This window comes from Herpailurus yagouaroundi, unplaced genomic scaffold, assembly GCF_014898765.1.
Source record: "Herpailurus yagouaroundi ecotype Mexico unplaced genomic scaffold, PumYag 186, whole genome shotgun sequence".
In the NCBI taxonomy this organism is placed as follows: Eukaryota; Metazoa; Chordata; class Mammalia; order Carnivora; family Felidae; genus Herpailurus; species Herpailurus yagouaroundi.
The window spans coordinates 47987249-48002457 of NW_024412417.1; the positions used below are offsets into that span (position 1 = coordinate 47987249).

At 65.7% G+C, this 15209-nt stretch overlaps 1 protein-coding gene across 4 annotated transcripts; it reads left to right on the forward strand.

Annotated features, from left to right (window-relative positions):
* The first annotated feature begins 1733 nt into the window (after positions 1-1733).
* Positions 1734-11846, forward strand: RHPN1 (rhophilin Rho GTPase binding protein 1). 4 transcript variants are annotated; one of them, XM_040494625.1, is made up of 15 exons: positions 1735-1941; positions 4723-4838; positions 6154-6282; positions 6502-6577; positions 7262-7339; positions 7863-7987; positions 8079-8245; positions 8421-8614; positions 8971-9127; positions 9205-9315; positions 9706-9900; positions 10369-10445; positions 10664-10810; positions 10944-11105; positions 11541-11846. In XM_040494625.1, exons 1-15 carry the CDS (start codon positions 1861-1863, stop codon positions 11697-11699), a joined length of 1974 nt encoding a protein of 657 aa, XP_040350559.1. In that variant the 5' UTR covers positions 1735-1860; the 3' UTR covers positions 11700-11846. The 4 variants fall into 4 exon arrangements, with proteins under 4 accessions (XP_040350562.1, XP_040350559.1, XP_040350560.1 ...); XM_040494626.1 differs by having other exon boundaries at positions 9208-9315; XM_040494628.1 differs by lacking the exons at positions 8421-8614; positions 8971-9127 and having other exon boundaries at positions 1734-1941.
* Positions 11847-15209: the final 3363 nt, after the last annotated feature.

The following is a 15209-nucleotide window of genomic DNA, read 5'->3' on the forward strand; positions in this document are numbered from 1 at the left end:
CAGCTTGTTTGCTATATGACTGAGGTCAACTTTTAATCTTTAGTAATTTCCTGTTTGTACCGTCTTTTGATTTGGTTAATTTATTTCATGTATGTACGTATATGCACATACACATACACACACACAGCTGTGTACAGGCAATAAACCCAATTAAGTTTGCAGAATTTCCTTTGGTTTGTTCCATACATTTTATATACTGTTACTTTGTAGGTACTTTGTAACGTGCAGCTTGTGCTTTAACTTTCTGTTCGGACCTTGTTTGAAATGTCTCTTCACTTGCAAATGGTTATGTTTTACTTTGGATGTCCTTGGCTGCCAATTTCTAAGCATGCACCCCCAAGAAAACAAGCTTCGGGGATGCTTTGCTATGGAAGGCGCAGTTCCACCAAGCATATGGTTCTGCCAGAACCACTCGGCAGAACGGCAGCCTCCGGGGCGCCCTGCTGCCTCTGTCGCCGCAGCCCCTGTGGCTCTTGGAGTTGGTGATTTGGCACCGAATCCCACCGTTCTGAACGACGTGCTTCCGCGTCTGGAGCACTGTTTCCTGATTTAGGCGCCACTCAGGGACTTCGGAGGACGAAATGTCAGCATGTCCACCTGTCCTCTCCATTTGGCCTGTCTTCCTCCTCCTCCGCCTCTCTCCTCCTGATAGAATCAAGTTATAATTGCCCCGGGGTCAAGATGCCAGGACATCTGATTACATTATGATGGCTATGAAAAAGAATGCACGGCTGAGTCAGGTAATATTCTAGGATTACTTTTTATATTCCTTCAAGTTGTCACCCGCCTTATTTTGTTGCTGTTGTTGCATGAGATGGCCAGGGCAGGCCAAGAGGCCTGGTTACAGGGTTTTTAGCTCTGCGGACCGCAGGCTCCCGCGCGTGCATGTGCTGGGGAGACGGAGCCCGCGGCTCAGCAGCGGGGACCTGGACGGGAAGGCTGGAACTTCGGAGGGCCTCGAGGGACACTGGCGTGGTTCCTGCTTAGGCACGGTGTTCCTGCCCCTACAAAGGGGGTGCCGTTAGGTGAGGGGAGCCTCACAGGAACTCTGAGTGGGTCCCACAGTGACCCGGGCCCCGCGTGGAGGTACACCGCTCGGGCCGGCCCTCAGGGAGGGCAGGCTCCGGAAGCAGGCCGTCCCTGCGGGCCAGGCTGGTCCTGGAGGCGAGCTGGTTCTCGAAGTCGTTTGTGGAAGCAGGTTGCGGGGGCCGGGCTCCGGGGAGCGCTTCGAAGGCAGCTCCTGGCAGCGAGCTGTGCCGGCGGGCCGCGCCTGCTGAGCGGAGAGGGAAGCGGCGTCGCTGGAGGACTCGCACCAGCGCTCCTGCAGCGAACCCGTTGAGCCCCCCACTGCCAACGCGCTGGACAGGCTCCTCGGAGGGCCGCTGTTGCCTTGGGGGCGGGACGAGCCGGCGACGTGTAAGCCTGCGGAGTCGGCTCAGGGAGCCGAGCACGCAGGCGCCCGGGAGGTCGGGCCGGACGCTTTTGGGAGTTGCTTTTTTCCTTTTTCCCTAACTTTTCCGCTCGCTGAGCGCACGCCGTGGCGCCTGCGCAGTCTGCGCCCCGCCCGGCCGCGCGGCGTCGGGCCGGGCGGTTGCCAGGGGCGACCGCATTCCCCCGGGACTCCGCGGTCGCGCGGGCGGGGCCTGGTCGGCGGGGCCCGCCTTCTTCGCTCTCTGGTTGGCTGGCGCTGCTGTTCGTTGGAGTCGTCGCGGCCGCCGGTTGGGCAAGGGGAAGTTTCGCACGCTCGGCCCGCGCCCGCCACCCGCGAGGAGAGAACAGTGGGGGACCCTGCGCGGCGCCCGGGAGGGACCTGTGCCGGCCTCGGCTTCCAGGCGGGCAAGGCCCGAGCGGCGGGCGGCGATGATCCCCGAGGAGAGGACGGACGACCCGGGCTCCGGCGAGGAGAGTGCGCGGCTGCAACCGGCCGGCAGCGTTCGCAAGGTGGGCGCGTCCGCGGGGACGGGGGTCGCCGGGAGGACGGGTCCCGGACCCCCGGCCCGCTTTTGCCCGCCACCTGCCGCCGGCGGGCGCGGGGCTCCGGAGTCGGCGCTGGCTTCTCAGGTCTGAGCGCGCTGCAAGACTTGTGGCAGCAACCCACTTCTCTCGCCCCTAGAGGCCAGCTGGGCTGACCTCTGGGGAGACTGAGGCTCGGTGGAAAGGCCGAGCCCCCGTTACCTGCCTGAGCTGGGCTTCTGTGCCTTCTAGCAAAGGGTGGGAAGACAAGTCCAGCTCAGCGTTTTCTCCCACGCTCTGGAGGACGCTCCGGGCCCCGTTCCACCGCAGGTGTTGGGTTCTGGTCTGTGACAGCCCGTGGCCTTGTGCTAGTTCCGGGTGCCCGTCATTCCTCCTTTCCTAGCTTTTCCCTCCCTCTCTCCAGGCTGCTCAGCTTTGCCCTGGGCACCTAGCTCTGTATTTGACGAAACTTTCAGCGGCAGGCAGCTGGAGCCTCCCAGGAACAGGAAATGGCTGGAGGACTTCACAGATAGACAGTTTGTCCGTTTCTTCACTTCCCACACACCTCCTCCCCCTCTGAGGTCCCTAATCCTGCTTCGCTGACTCTGGACCAAGGACCATTTCCAGGAGTAGTGGGGAAGCTCTGGAAAGGGGTGGGAGAGGACACCTGTGAAATCTGGGCTGGGAAGGAGGGGGCACTCAGGCTGCCCCTCTCTGCAGCCTGGAGCCTGGGTGTTCCCTGGGAGTCACCCACTGGCTGTCCCAGCGTCCAGACCAGGCCTGTGCAGGTGCGGCAGGGCTCCGAGGCTACATTCTCCCCGTTCCAGCACATCTCTCCAGGAGTACTTGACATTGAGGAGCAGACGAGTGGTGTTGATGAGGACAGCCCTCCTGAGCTAATGGTTTCTGCCCAGCATAGGGACCAGCCCCCTCCCTGGGCAGATGGGCATGGCTATTGGCCCAGAACCTCTAGAACCTGCTGGAGCTTTGCTTCAGAAGGGGAGTGATGTAGCTTTGGCTGTGGCCTGCTCCTCCCTCCCCAGGTCTTCAGGCCTCTTGGAGGGGAGACTGCCCACCTCCTTGGCTCATTCCCTCATTCACAGAGCGGTCTTGACATGCACCGTGGAGAAGAGGCACAGGCCACCAGGAAGAGAGCCAGACAGCAGAGCAGAGAGAGGAGGGCCATGTTTTGTCTTTTTCCTTCTTGGCGCCCCCTTGAGATGTACAAGATGAGGGTCCTGCCCAAGGGCCCAGAGCAGGGAGCCCTCCACATCTAGTGTTCTCTCTCTTGTTGTTCAGTTGGAACAAGCCTCCTCTCCCGTTACCTAAGGATCACGAGAAGGCCTCCCAGGAGAATGTCTCCGCCTCTGGGAGGTCCTCCCTGATTGATCTCTCTTCTCTCTTGACCATCCATGCTGGAATCCGAGGGGGTGTTGAGCCATAATCTGAGATGATTGTGCACCAGGGGCCTTCCTCTTGAGAGGCTGTGAGGCCTCCTTTAGGGTGCCTTCATAGAGGGAGTGGGACAAGATATAGCCCCCAAAAGGTCTGAAACTGCCCCTGCCTGCCAGCAGGTGGGGTGCATATTAAAGAAAATAGGCCACATTTCCTCAAATATGAGGAAGACAGTGGACACTGCAAGGGGCCTGACCTCAGCACTGCCTGAATAAAGCCCTGTCCCTGCCATTGGGGCAGCTTCCTGGAGGCACTGTCCTCACTACCACTGTTCAGGCTCTGTGACCACCTATGGGGACGTTGCCCAGGGAAGGTGCATTCTGGGAAGTTCTTCCTAACTCCAGGGCTGGTGACTGTCCCAGACGAAGGCCCTTAAATGGCTAGGAGGAAGCATGGTGGCCACGGCCGCGTGTCCCACTGCAGCCCTGAAAGCCGCCCAAGCCCCCTTCGGCGGAAGCCCCTCGGCTTCCCTGGCCAGAGCCTCTAGTCACCCGGCTGCAGCATCACTGTGGCTGGGAACCCCCGTCTCTGGTCTCAGTTGACACCCAGCTCTCCTGCCTGGGACCCCGACACCGGCAGTCTGGCAGGATTGTCCCGTGTAATGAGGAGCGGTGCCTGAGGTGGCCAGTGGGCAGTCGGGAGGCCTGGCCTGCTGCCTGGGAGTTGAGTGACTCTGGGCCTGTGGTTTTGAGCAGTTGCCCAAAGGGACCCCACACGTAAACAACCAGCTGGGGTGATACCTTCGTATCACATATCAAGACACGTATCCCAGGGTCACCGTGGGCCGAGCGCCACGGGGAGCAAGGTGGGCTGAAAGCCAGCCTCCAGCACCCCATGGGCAGGCCCCTTTCCATTAGCACCTTGGCAGGAGCCAGGCTGGGTCATCCCCCCGTGGCCGTGCTAGAACTCATGCTAGAAATGTGCGGGTAGAGTAGATTATGGGGGTTATGGAATGAAATTCAAAGGCACACAAGGATATGTGCCGAGCAGTTGGCCACCTCCCGCCAGGGGCTCCCAGAGCCCCGGCACACTGGTGCTGGCTCCACAGGATCGGCCCAGCTTCTTCGTGGGGCCCCGGTCCAGCCCTGTCCCCCGCCTTCTGTGTGCTTCCTGCCCTGACCACCCCCCCCCTTCTTTCTGGGATCCCGGGATCCTGCCTCAACTCGGCCTGCCTGGCCCCACTGCTGCCTGGGGAGCTGGCTCGGGCCCCACCTGTGCCAACCGCCGCCTTCCCCACCCGCGAGAGCCCTCTGGCATTCGTGAGCTATTGACAGAGGCGTGGCTTGGCCCCCGTGACCTGCAGCCTCTCCACAGGGCAGTGACCCCCTGGCACAGACACCGCGCGGCCGCCTGCAGAGCCGCAGGGCCCAGGTCCACCAGCAGATCAATAAGGAGCTGCGGATGCGGACAGGTGCGGAGAACCTGTACAGGTGAGTGCCCGCCACCGCCCCCATCCCTCAGGACAGTGGTGCTGCTGTCACCTGAGGCCCCCTGAAAGCCAGCCCATATGGGGTGATGGGAGCCAGGCAGAGATCCAGGCAGGTGCCCGACCATGTGGTCTGGTTTGGGAGAGGGACGTGTGAGCAGGTGACTATGGCCATTGTAGGCTCCCAGGAGGAGGGGCCGGGCCTCCCACCGGGGTCTGGGGCAGCCATGCTGGTCAAATGAAACCCTCCCAGACAACCCAGGCCCCTACCTTGGTGGACCTCACTGGCAGTGGTCAGCTCAGGGTCAGCCAAGTTCCGTGTGGTGCTGGAGGGGGGGCTGGTATGCAGTGTGGGAGCCTGTGATTTATGTGGTGACCAGCAGGGCTTTCTCAGGAGAGGCACCGTTTAGGCTGAACTGTGACAGGTGTCCCAAGACTGAGGACCCGGGGGGCACCTGGGTGGCTCAGTTGGTTGGGCGTCTGACTTCGGCTCAGGTCATGATCTCGCGGTTCGTGGGTTCGGGCCCCCCGTCGGGCTCTGTGCTGACAGCTCCGAGCCTGGAGCCTGCTTCCGATTCTGTATTTCCCTCTTTCTCTGCCCCTCCCCTGCTGGTGCTCTGTCTGTCTCTCAAAAATGAATAAAAATTAAAGAAATTAAAAAAAAAGACTGAGGACCAGGAAAGCGTCCTCCAGGCTGAAGAGGTGCCTCCTCCTTAGCGAGCTGCACATCAGCTCAGACCTTCACCCATGTCTCCGTGAGCCCACTGCATGGCTGGTGGCCCAGGAAGATGGTCCCACCTGTCAGAGCCACAGCCAGTGTGCACAGAGCTGGCGGATAGGCTCCAGGATGCAGCTCTGCTGGGCCCAAGGGGCCCCTCCATTTCCTTAGCCGCCCTGCATCCCTGTCTACCCCACCCCAGCTCTCAACCTGGCCTTCCTGGGGACCCACCGCCTCGTCTGCCAGCTGCCCAGATGTAGGCAGAGAGAGGGGCTGACTCCCACCCTTTGGGAAAGTTGTTTTTTTGTCACTGTGGAAGGCGCGCCAGAGCCCGCGTCCAAGAAGAGAGGTGGTGGGAGGCGAGAGCTATGCCCTGGGCCAGAGTCACCAAGTATCCACGTGGACAGGAATTTGCACGAACTCCAGGGGGGCTCAGAGAAGAGGGGGTGGGCCCGGGACCGCACCGCACCCCTCCATGGGGGCTGGCCTGGGGGCACAGCACTCTGGAGCCCAGGCTGGCGCAGGGGCTGCGGCGAGGCCCAGGGGCGCGTGGTCCGCCTGCAGAGCAGGGCGTCAGCTCAGTCTGGGCTCCCTCCCCCAGAGCCACCAGCAACGCCTGGGTCAGGGAGACAGTGGCCCTGGAGCTGAGCTACGTCAACTCCAGCCTGCAGCTGCTGAAGGAGGAGCTGGAGGAGCTCAACGGCAGTGCGGAGGTGGACCGGCCGGAGGGGTGCGTGTGCACATGTGCGGGGGCCGGTGGGCGTGGGGGAGGACGTGGTGCGCACGCGCGAGACACCTCCAGGGCGGCATCTGAGTGCTGTGCCGTGCGTGTGCGAGACACGAATCAGAATCGGGAAAGGGGGTTATGTGTGCCTGGAGAAGTAGGGGGTGGCCACTGGGCACGGCAGGGTCCAGCCTTAGAATCTGGGCTTAACGGTTCTGGTTCCAGCGAAGGTGTCAGTGTCCCTATGATCCCCCTGGGGCTGAAGGAGACCAAGGAGCTGGACTGGTCCACACCCTTGAGGGTGAGTGCTGACCTGTGAGCCCCGGGGTCTGGTGGGACGTGGTCCTGCGCTAAGGATTACACCCTGCCCTGGGGTCAGAAGGGGTCACCAAGGCTTCCTGGTGCAGCCATTGCATTGAACAGAAGAGGAAACAGGCCCGGGGGGGGGGGGGGGGGTCTGACTCCGGCTGCCGGGCCTGCCCAGGCTGTGGGAGATTCTGGTTGGACGGGTGTTGGAGGAGAGCCCACCGTGGGATCGATAGGGCAGAGTCAGGCATCCTGCTGAAAGCCCACGCTGGCCACAGGGTTCCCCCACCGTCGCTCTGAGAGTCGGCACTGGCTGGGGCTGCCCCGTCCAGTCAGAGCCTCCGCTGTGAAAACCTGCCAGTTCCCAGGGTCCTCCTGGGGGCTCATGAACTAGGCTGCCCCGCAGGCAGCACAGAGAGGGGCCTCAGCTCCTGGCCCCAGTGCCCTTGCCCGTCAGGGGGGCTTTACAGGGGCTCAGAAAGGACTCTGAGCAGAAGCAGCACCGAGTCTCTGAACCCCGTACCTGCGGGGGAGGGACCCCAAGGCCAGAGGAGGGGACCCGCCACCACATATACACCAGTCCTCGGCCTTTCTCCAGGGGCCCCGGGGCCTCCACCACCCGTCTCCACGTTGGGCCGGGTGAACAGGGAAGGCCAGCACCTGCCCCTCCCCCAAGCAGGAGCTGATCTCTGGGCACTTTGGAGAGGACAGTGCCTCCTATGAGGCCGAAATCAGGGAGCTGGAGGACCTGCGGCAGGTGAGTGGGCTCCTCCTGTCCCCTCCCTGCCCCGGAGACCCCGGAGACTGACCACCCCCAGTTCACAAGGAAAAACAAGGCTCAGCGAGGGACAGAGGCAAGGAGCTCAGTGTAGACAAGCTCTGTGCGGGAGTCCCCACCAGGGGCAGCCCTGGGGAGAATGGGGAGACAGGCACACCCTGAGCGTGCACTGACACAAACACAGCCAGGGCACACACGTGGCTCTGCGCACACCAGGGAAGTTCCGTCCCCATCAGATACCGCTGGCCCCCTGGGAGTGGCTGCTCTGTGCCTGTCCCTCCCCAGGGACCCCGCCTGGGCCTCTCCGCGGTGCTCAGTGTCCTGGGGGTGGCACGCGTGGTCCACGACAGCCCCAGACCGGGTGGATGTGCCGCTTCGGGACCTTCCACCCCTAGACCCAGGGTGCTCCCGTTGGGCTGGGACGTCCAAAGGGTCCCGGGGTAGTGTGTGTGCTGTGGGACGGGTCTGGGGAACCGAGGCCCAGCTGGTGCCTGCCCCGCAGGCCATTCGGACCCCCAGCCGAGGCGAGGCAGGCCTGGAGCTGCTCATGGCCTACTACAACCAGCTCTGCTTCCTGGACGCACGCTTCATCGCCCCCACCAGGAACCTGGGGCTGCTGTTCCAGTGGTAGGTGGGGGGGGGGGGCGGTCACTGGCCTCCCCTGACGGCTCCCCAAAGCCCTGTGACTCCTGCTGCTCCCACCCTCACCCACCCGCAGGTATGACTCACTCACGGGAGTTCCGGCCCAGCAGCGGGCCCTGGCCTTTGAGAAGGGCAGCGTGCTTTTCAACATCGGGGCCCTCTACACCCAGATCGGGGCTCGCCAGGATCGCTCCTGCCCCGAGGGCACCAGGCGCGCCATCGAAGCTTTTCAGAGGGCTGCTGGTGAGGGCAGCCCGGCCCCCAGCCCCACGGCCACAGTTGTGCGGAGGGGGGGTGGGGGGAGGTGGGTTAGCACTCCAAGTGTGTGGGGCAGAGCAGATACACACACAGGCCCTTTCTGGGGGTGGGGGGCGGGGCCAGGTAGCCCTGTTCTCCTGCTGTGAGCGCCCCTCCACAGGGGCCTTCAGCCTCCTGAGGGAGAACTTTTCCCGAGCACCCAGCCCTGACATGAGCCCGGCCTCGCTCTCCATGCTGGAACGACTCATGACCGCCCAGGCCCAAGAATGCATCTTTGAGGGCCTCTTGCTGCCATCCACCGAAGCCCCCCAGGGTTGCCTGGCCCAGATGCGCCTGGCTCAGGAGGCTGCCCAGGTGAGGGCAGGGAGCCCTTGTCCCACAGGAGACCTAGCTGAGCCACGGTGGCCAGATGAGCAGGAGGGTCTGGATCGGGGGTCCAGGCGGGGGGGGGGGGGGGCAGGGGCAGTGGCTGTGTCTCCTGTTTGTTCCCAAAGCCAGCTGTTTTCGTGGTCTTTGGAGCCGGTCAGGACCCCCGGGTCCTGAGTCCTTGCCACTGGGGCAGCACCAGCCAGAGCAGGCCCTGGGGCTCAGATTCCTGAGCTTGCCTCAGCTCGGGGTGCAGGGCAGGGCCACTGGGACTCAGGCCGGGGCAGGCGGAGGCCGGGGCCCAGGGCGGGGAGGCCCCGGCGTCCCACCCTGTGCGCTGGCAGGTAGCAGCTGAGTACAGGCTGGTGCACCAGACCATGGCCCAGCCACCTGTCCGCGACTACGTGCCCTTCCCCTGGACCACCCTGGTGCGTGTCAAGGCTGAGTACTTCCGCGCCCTGGCCCACTACCACGCGGCTGCGGTGCTCTGCGACAGCCCCCGTGAGTGCCCTGCCCCTCGTGTGTGTGCCGGCAGAGGCCCCGGTGCGGAGGGGCTCACGGCCCTCTCTGATCCCCAGCAGCGGCCGAGGTGGACTGCCCAGCACTCTCACAGGCCTTCCTTGGGCTCCCAGCCACACCTGGGCCCCCGGGCGCCGCACCCCAGGAGCAGGAGGGGCGCAGGATGCTCGGTGAGGCGGCCTGGCGCGGAGGGGCTAGGGCCCGCTGAAGGGGGCGAGTGACCCGTCCTTCATGAGTCACCTCTTCTGGGCATGCCTGGTGTCTGGCAACTTGCCAAGCTGCCAACTTGCGTCCCCGAGGTCCCCTTGGCGGCTGAGTCCCAGGCAGGGCCTGAGCCAGGCCGGTAGCCCGGGTGGGTGGGGGCCCTCGTGGGAGGCAGCTCTTCCCCGGCCCGGCCTTCTGCACCTGGTAGCTCCTCCCCGAGTGGCCCGCGGGCCCTCAGGATGGACCCAGAAGCCCTCAGCTGTGCTCCTTTGGCTGCGTCCAGGGGTGGGGAGAGCTGGGGTCTGGCCTGGGCCAGGCGAGCCCCACGGAGCATGTGCCTGCTCTGTCCCGTGCAGGCAAGGCCCACCTGAAGCGTGCCATCCTGGGCCAAGAGGAGGCCCTGCGGCTGCACGCCGTGTGCCGTGCCCTGCGGAGCGTGGACCTACTGCAGGCCGTGCTGGCCCAGGCCCTGCGGCGCTCACTGGCCAGGTACTCGGAGCTCGACCGAGAGGATGACTTCTTGGAGGCCACGGAAGCTCCCGACATCCCACGTGAGCAGCCCAGCCCCTCGGACGGGTGTGTCCAGCCAGCAGGCGTCCGTGGGCCCAGGACCTGTGGCTGCCGTTGAGGCCACTCCACCTCCCGGGACCACGGAGCGGGGGGCCTTCAAAGGAGCCCACGCGGGCTCACCCCCTGCTCTCCCGCGCCTTGCCATCCCCGCAGTGGATTCCTGCCCCGGGGAGGCGGTGGCCTGGGAGACGGAACCACAGGCCGGCCCCCCCCAGCATCTCCTGCTTTACAGGGGCAGGCAGGCATGGCTGGAGAGCCGAGACGCCCCGGAGCCCCCTGGGGCGGGGGGGAGGGGGGGGGCAGCCAGGTCCCCGAGGTCTGCAGAGGGGCCAGTGTGCGTACGGCAGGCCGCACTCGGGCCGCCCGCTCTGCTCTGGCTGCCTCCCAGGGGCCTAGGGTCCTTGAGCCTCAGGCCTAGTTCTGTTTTCCCTTGAACTCTGTCGTTTCAGCTAAAACACAGCAGAAGCCAGAGATCAGGGCACCCAGCTTCTCCAGGGTGAAGGTGACTGATATCTTCCACCGGCTGGTGAGCACCCCTGTCAGGGTCACCCGTCCCCACCTCAGCACAGGCGGCCTAGCCCTGTCCTGGGGGAGGACTCTGGACAAGCGGTGCTGGTGGCCTAGCCCCGCCCTGCCCCACCCCTCTGCCACACCCGGTTTTTGGCCCAAGATGTAGAGATGGAGGGGTGAGGGGTGCTGTGGTGGCCCGGCTGAGCCTCTGACACCCCTTCACCCCACCCCCAGGGGCCCCTGTCCGTGTTTTCAGCCAAGAACTGCTGGCGGCTGGTGGGGCCCGTCCACGTGACCCGGGGAGAGGCTGGCTTTGGCCTCACGTTGCGGGGAGATGCGCCAGTCCTCATCGCTGCTGTCATCCCCGGGGGCCCGGCCGCGGTGAGGCCCCTGCCCCCCCAGCCCCCCGCCGGGGCCGAGTCCCGGGGTTGAAGGGGGCAGGTGGGACTGTGGCCAGGGGTGGCGGGTGCCCCCGTGGGACTCAGGACCCCCCCCCCCCGCCGTGTCCCTGCAGGCAGCTGGCCTGCGGGAGGGTGACTACATCGTGTCCTTGAATGGGCGGCCATGCAAGTGGTGGAAGCACGCGGAGGTGGTGGCGCAGCTGAAGGGCGTGGGCGACGAGGGAGCAAGCCTGCAGGTGGTCACGCTGCTGCCCAGGGCAGAGCCACCCAGCACGGTGAGCCCTGGGGGCCCCGGGAGGGCCTTCCCCCGGGCCCCGGCACGCCCCGCGACTGCGAGGGCATCGGAGAGAGGAGCTTGCGCGCGGGCGAGCCTCACTGGCGTGGCCTTCTGGGCAGCGGCCGTCTGTGCCGTGGTCTCCACCTGGCGGCTAGTCCCTGCCCTGGGCGAGGCCGCAGCCCTCCCCGCGGTGGGCCTCCGTGTGCCCACACTCCTGGGGACCTCGGGCAGGGGCGGCGCTGCGGGAGCCGTTTCAGGATCCCCACCCCCAGCATGGCACCCCTGCGGGGCGCTGCTGCCCTGTTGCCCTTACAGAACCCCCAGCTCGCCCCTGACGCACCAGCCACCACCTCCCGGGTCACACCCTGCAGCCTGGCCACAGGCAGGCCAGGCCCGGGGAGCCAACCGTTACCCATTTCTGTCCCGATTGCAGGGGGAGCACCGGCCGGCCCTGGGGGCGCTTCTGAGGGGCCAGAAGGAGTGTGGGCGGGGGCCGCCAGCTCCTGGGCGAGCCAGCCCCAGGCCCCTCCTTGGCTGGAGCCGCAAGGCCAAGAGGGGCAAGACCAGAGGGAGGCTGTCCCCACACCCCTGAGCTGTGTGCCGCCCTCCCTCTCCTGCCCAGGGTGCTGGCGAGGGGCCAGCTCCCCCCACGGCCCTCTCCATCCTGAAGGACTTTCGGGCCAGTTTGCTGCCCCACCTGGTGCCCAGAGCTGCCCATTAAAGACCGAGTCAGATGAGGTGTCTGAGCCTGGTGCTGGGCGCTGGACCCACACGTGGGAGGCGTCACGGTTGCTCTGCGCACGGAGTCCCAGGTGCCAGAATGCGGCCCCTGGGCTGCCCGGTCCTCACACATGCCCCACGTCCCCACCTGAGTAGGGCAGCGTCCCAGGCCAAGGGAGCTGTCCAGCTGCTTCTTGGAGTCGGGGCTGGGCAGGCTGTGGCCCACATCCTCACTCGCCCTGCCCTTCGCCTCTGCCCTTCAACGATCCACATCCTGTCCACACCCTACCTTCGGGCTGGGTCAGCCTCACGCCAAGCTTGCATTCCTGACCCCTTCCGAGGACCCCACCACTGACCCAGCCCACCTGGCACCCCACAGGGCTGCCCTCTGGCCAGTGTCCCAGCCAGTCCCACCCCCGCAACACCTTTCCTTGATCCCTCTACTTCCCTTCTTCCTGTCCCTTCCCCGTGTCCCACGCTCCAGGCATAGATCCCAAACCGGCCCTGCGGCTGCAGTCTGGTCCTCTCACGTGCTTCCCCAGGGGCCGGGCCTGGCCCTCCACCCCCACCCCCACCCCCACCCCCACCCCCACCCGCCCCGCTCAGTTCTGCCAAGCTCCGAGGGGGGCTGGTTTGGACTTGGCCCTGAAGGGAGGGCTGGGGGCGGCAGGCGCGGAGCAGCCACTTGGCGCGGCCGCAGGGTGGCCGTGGGGGCCGGGGCGGCCGGGAGTGCGCATGGCCACCAGGGGGCGGCCGCCGCCCGCTCGAGCAGCCTCTGCAGGCAGGACTCGGCTGCGGGAGGTCTACCTGCAGGCCAGGACCGCCCCCTCCTTGCTGGCGCCGTCCCGCCCCTCGGTGGGAGTGGCCGAGTCCCGGTCCCCACTGGCCTCGCCTCCCTCCTGCTGTCGTGTTACCGTCAGGGTGGGGGCCGGCGTGAACAGGCAGGTGGCCTTGAGGGCGAATAGGCAGGTGGCCTCGAAGACCTCATGGTCGGGGAGGGCGGCCCCACCAGCCTGAGCCTGGGCTGAGAGCGGCCAGGTGTGTGTCCCTGCTGACCCGCCTGCCCCTCCTGGGAGAACGCCCCTCTCAGCAGAACCAGCCAAGGTCACCTCGGCGCTTACTAATTTGATTAATAAAATTGTGCTTCAAGGAGGCCATTACCCGCTAATCGGGGATGACAGGGCTGGCAGGTCTCGTCCAGGAGGGCGCTGCGACTCCCCTGCCTCTGGCCGCCAAGCTGGGCCCAAGAGGGGCGCTCGGGCTGGGGGCCAGAAGCTGCCGCTGGCCTCTTGTGCCAGGCTGGTGGGGAGGGGGCGCCCTTCCCAAAGACTGCACCCCTGCCCCCCACAGACAGCCTGCCGGGTCTCTGCCCTCCAGCGCCCTGTGCCCGGGGGTTCCTCGGCTGGAGGCAGGGGTGGCTGGGAGCAGGCTCCCTCTCCCTCAGAGGCGGGTGGAGGTGAGGGAGCTCTGGGGCCTCTCTGAGGCCTGGCTGGCAAGGCGCTCCTCCCTGGTCGGCCGTCCTACAGTCGAGTTCCAGGCTGCGGGGCGCAGGCTGGGCCCGGTGCTAACCCCTGGGCCAGGCAGGGCTAGACTTGGAGGGGGCCTCACCTCTCCGGGCAGCGACCAGCCCCTTTGCCACGTGGGAAAGCAGGTGTTGAGCGAGGTACAGACCAGCTCGAGTCGCACAGGGCCAGCTAGGAGGCTCAGCCGCACGTTCCAGCCACTCGAGAGGCCCACCCTGTGTCCACCCACACCTTGCCGGTTCGCCTCTGCCTCCTGGCACACGGGAACGGACCTCCCTGTCCCGTTTCCCCGGCATGTCCTTAGTCCAGCTAGGCGGCTGAGCTGGAAGCAGGCAGAGTCCCAGGCCTGCTCTAGGAGCCCTTGCGAATGAGGTCACGGACCTAGCAGAAGCTTCAGCTTGGCCCCGATGGTCAGTCATGGCCTGCACCCCGGGACCTCGGCAGCTCAGGGCCGTGTCAGCCGGGGAGCTAAACCGGGAGGCCCGGGCCTTTGCTGCCTGTGCTGGGGGGGAGGGTCACGCCCACAAGAGCCACCTCAACCGAGGCCTTTCTCAGGTGGCGGTGGCTGTCCCGGTTGGGCCACGTGCCTGTGTGAGGACAGCGTGTGCCTGCCTGGCCCATCCACTGCTCTGATGTGTGAGGAGCCTAGTGTCTTCCCACCCTCCTGCCCCACACCGGTCATCCAGCGTCGCTCCTGCCCTCTGCCTGCGCTCCCCGGCCTCGCCAGTCCAGCTGGAACCTCGTCGGCCTTCCTCGATACGGCCCCCCCTCTGGGCTCTAGCTCCCTTTCTGGCTTGACCACGTCACCTGTGTCTGCGTCACAGATGGGCCGCAGGCCAAAGACCACAGCAGCCCACCCCCGAGTCCCAGAATACCTGGGAAGGCTTGGCGACCTGGTGTGAGGGTCCCACACGTGTGCCCCCACCCCCGCCTGGGGGGAGGGTCAGCACCCAGGAGCTGCTGTGCCCCTGGCTCCTGGCACAGAGCAGGGCCCGTGGGGAGCGAGCGCGTGTGCAGCGGCTCGGAGATGCGTGCGTAAGGATGTCCGGTGTGCGCCCGCGGCCCACGCAGGAACATCTCATTTTCCAGAGCAGTCCCCCCTGGGCGGGGAGGTCGGGGGTGAGTGCGCGCCTCGATCCTTTTTGCTTTGCCAACAGAAAACTGCCGAGAGGGGAAAGGCAAACTCTGTTTCGCTTGGGTCAGCAGTGAGCTGCGCAGAGATTAATGTGAGGAGAGGCTGGCGGAAGGGAGCCCTGGAGGCGTGGGAGGCGCAGGCTGGGATGGACGAGGGGTGGGGGTGGGGGTCCAGCGGTCCACAGGGGAGAGCTGGGGGCAGAGGGCAGGGGCGAACGCCATGGGATGGGGGACCCGTTTCCCTCTGCTCCCTTGTCCCTCCCCGGTCACTCTCCTTCAGCTCCTGTCCCACCTCGTCCCCCACCAGCTCAGCCTCAGCGTAGGCTCCTCCGCAGTAGCCTCGGTCTACCCCTGATCCCCTAAGAGGTGGGGGTGGCCCAGGAGCCTCCCAAGCTGCACCCGCATCGGTGCCACAGCCCAGCGTAAAGGAACCCCGCTAAGAGTCCCACTGGCTCCTGATCCCGGGGCTGAGGCTACAAGAGGCAGCTCTCCAGGAACCCTCCGTCGGTTCACAAGGCGGTCAGATGCCCTGACCTCACACAGCTACGTGGGGACGGCTGGGTGGTCCCGGGGGCCCTGGCGATCCCGAAGCGGGGTATGTAGGTGGTGGTGAGCCCGAGAGGCAGCAGGGAGAGCTGAACTCTCGGCCCCGCCCTATGGGGGAGGCTGGCTTAGAGGTCCGAGGAGCCTCTGTGGAGGCTGGTGGGGAGGGTTCCAGAGCCCAG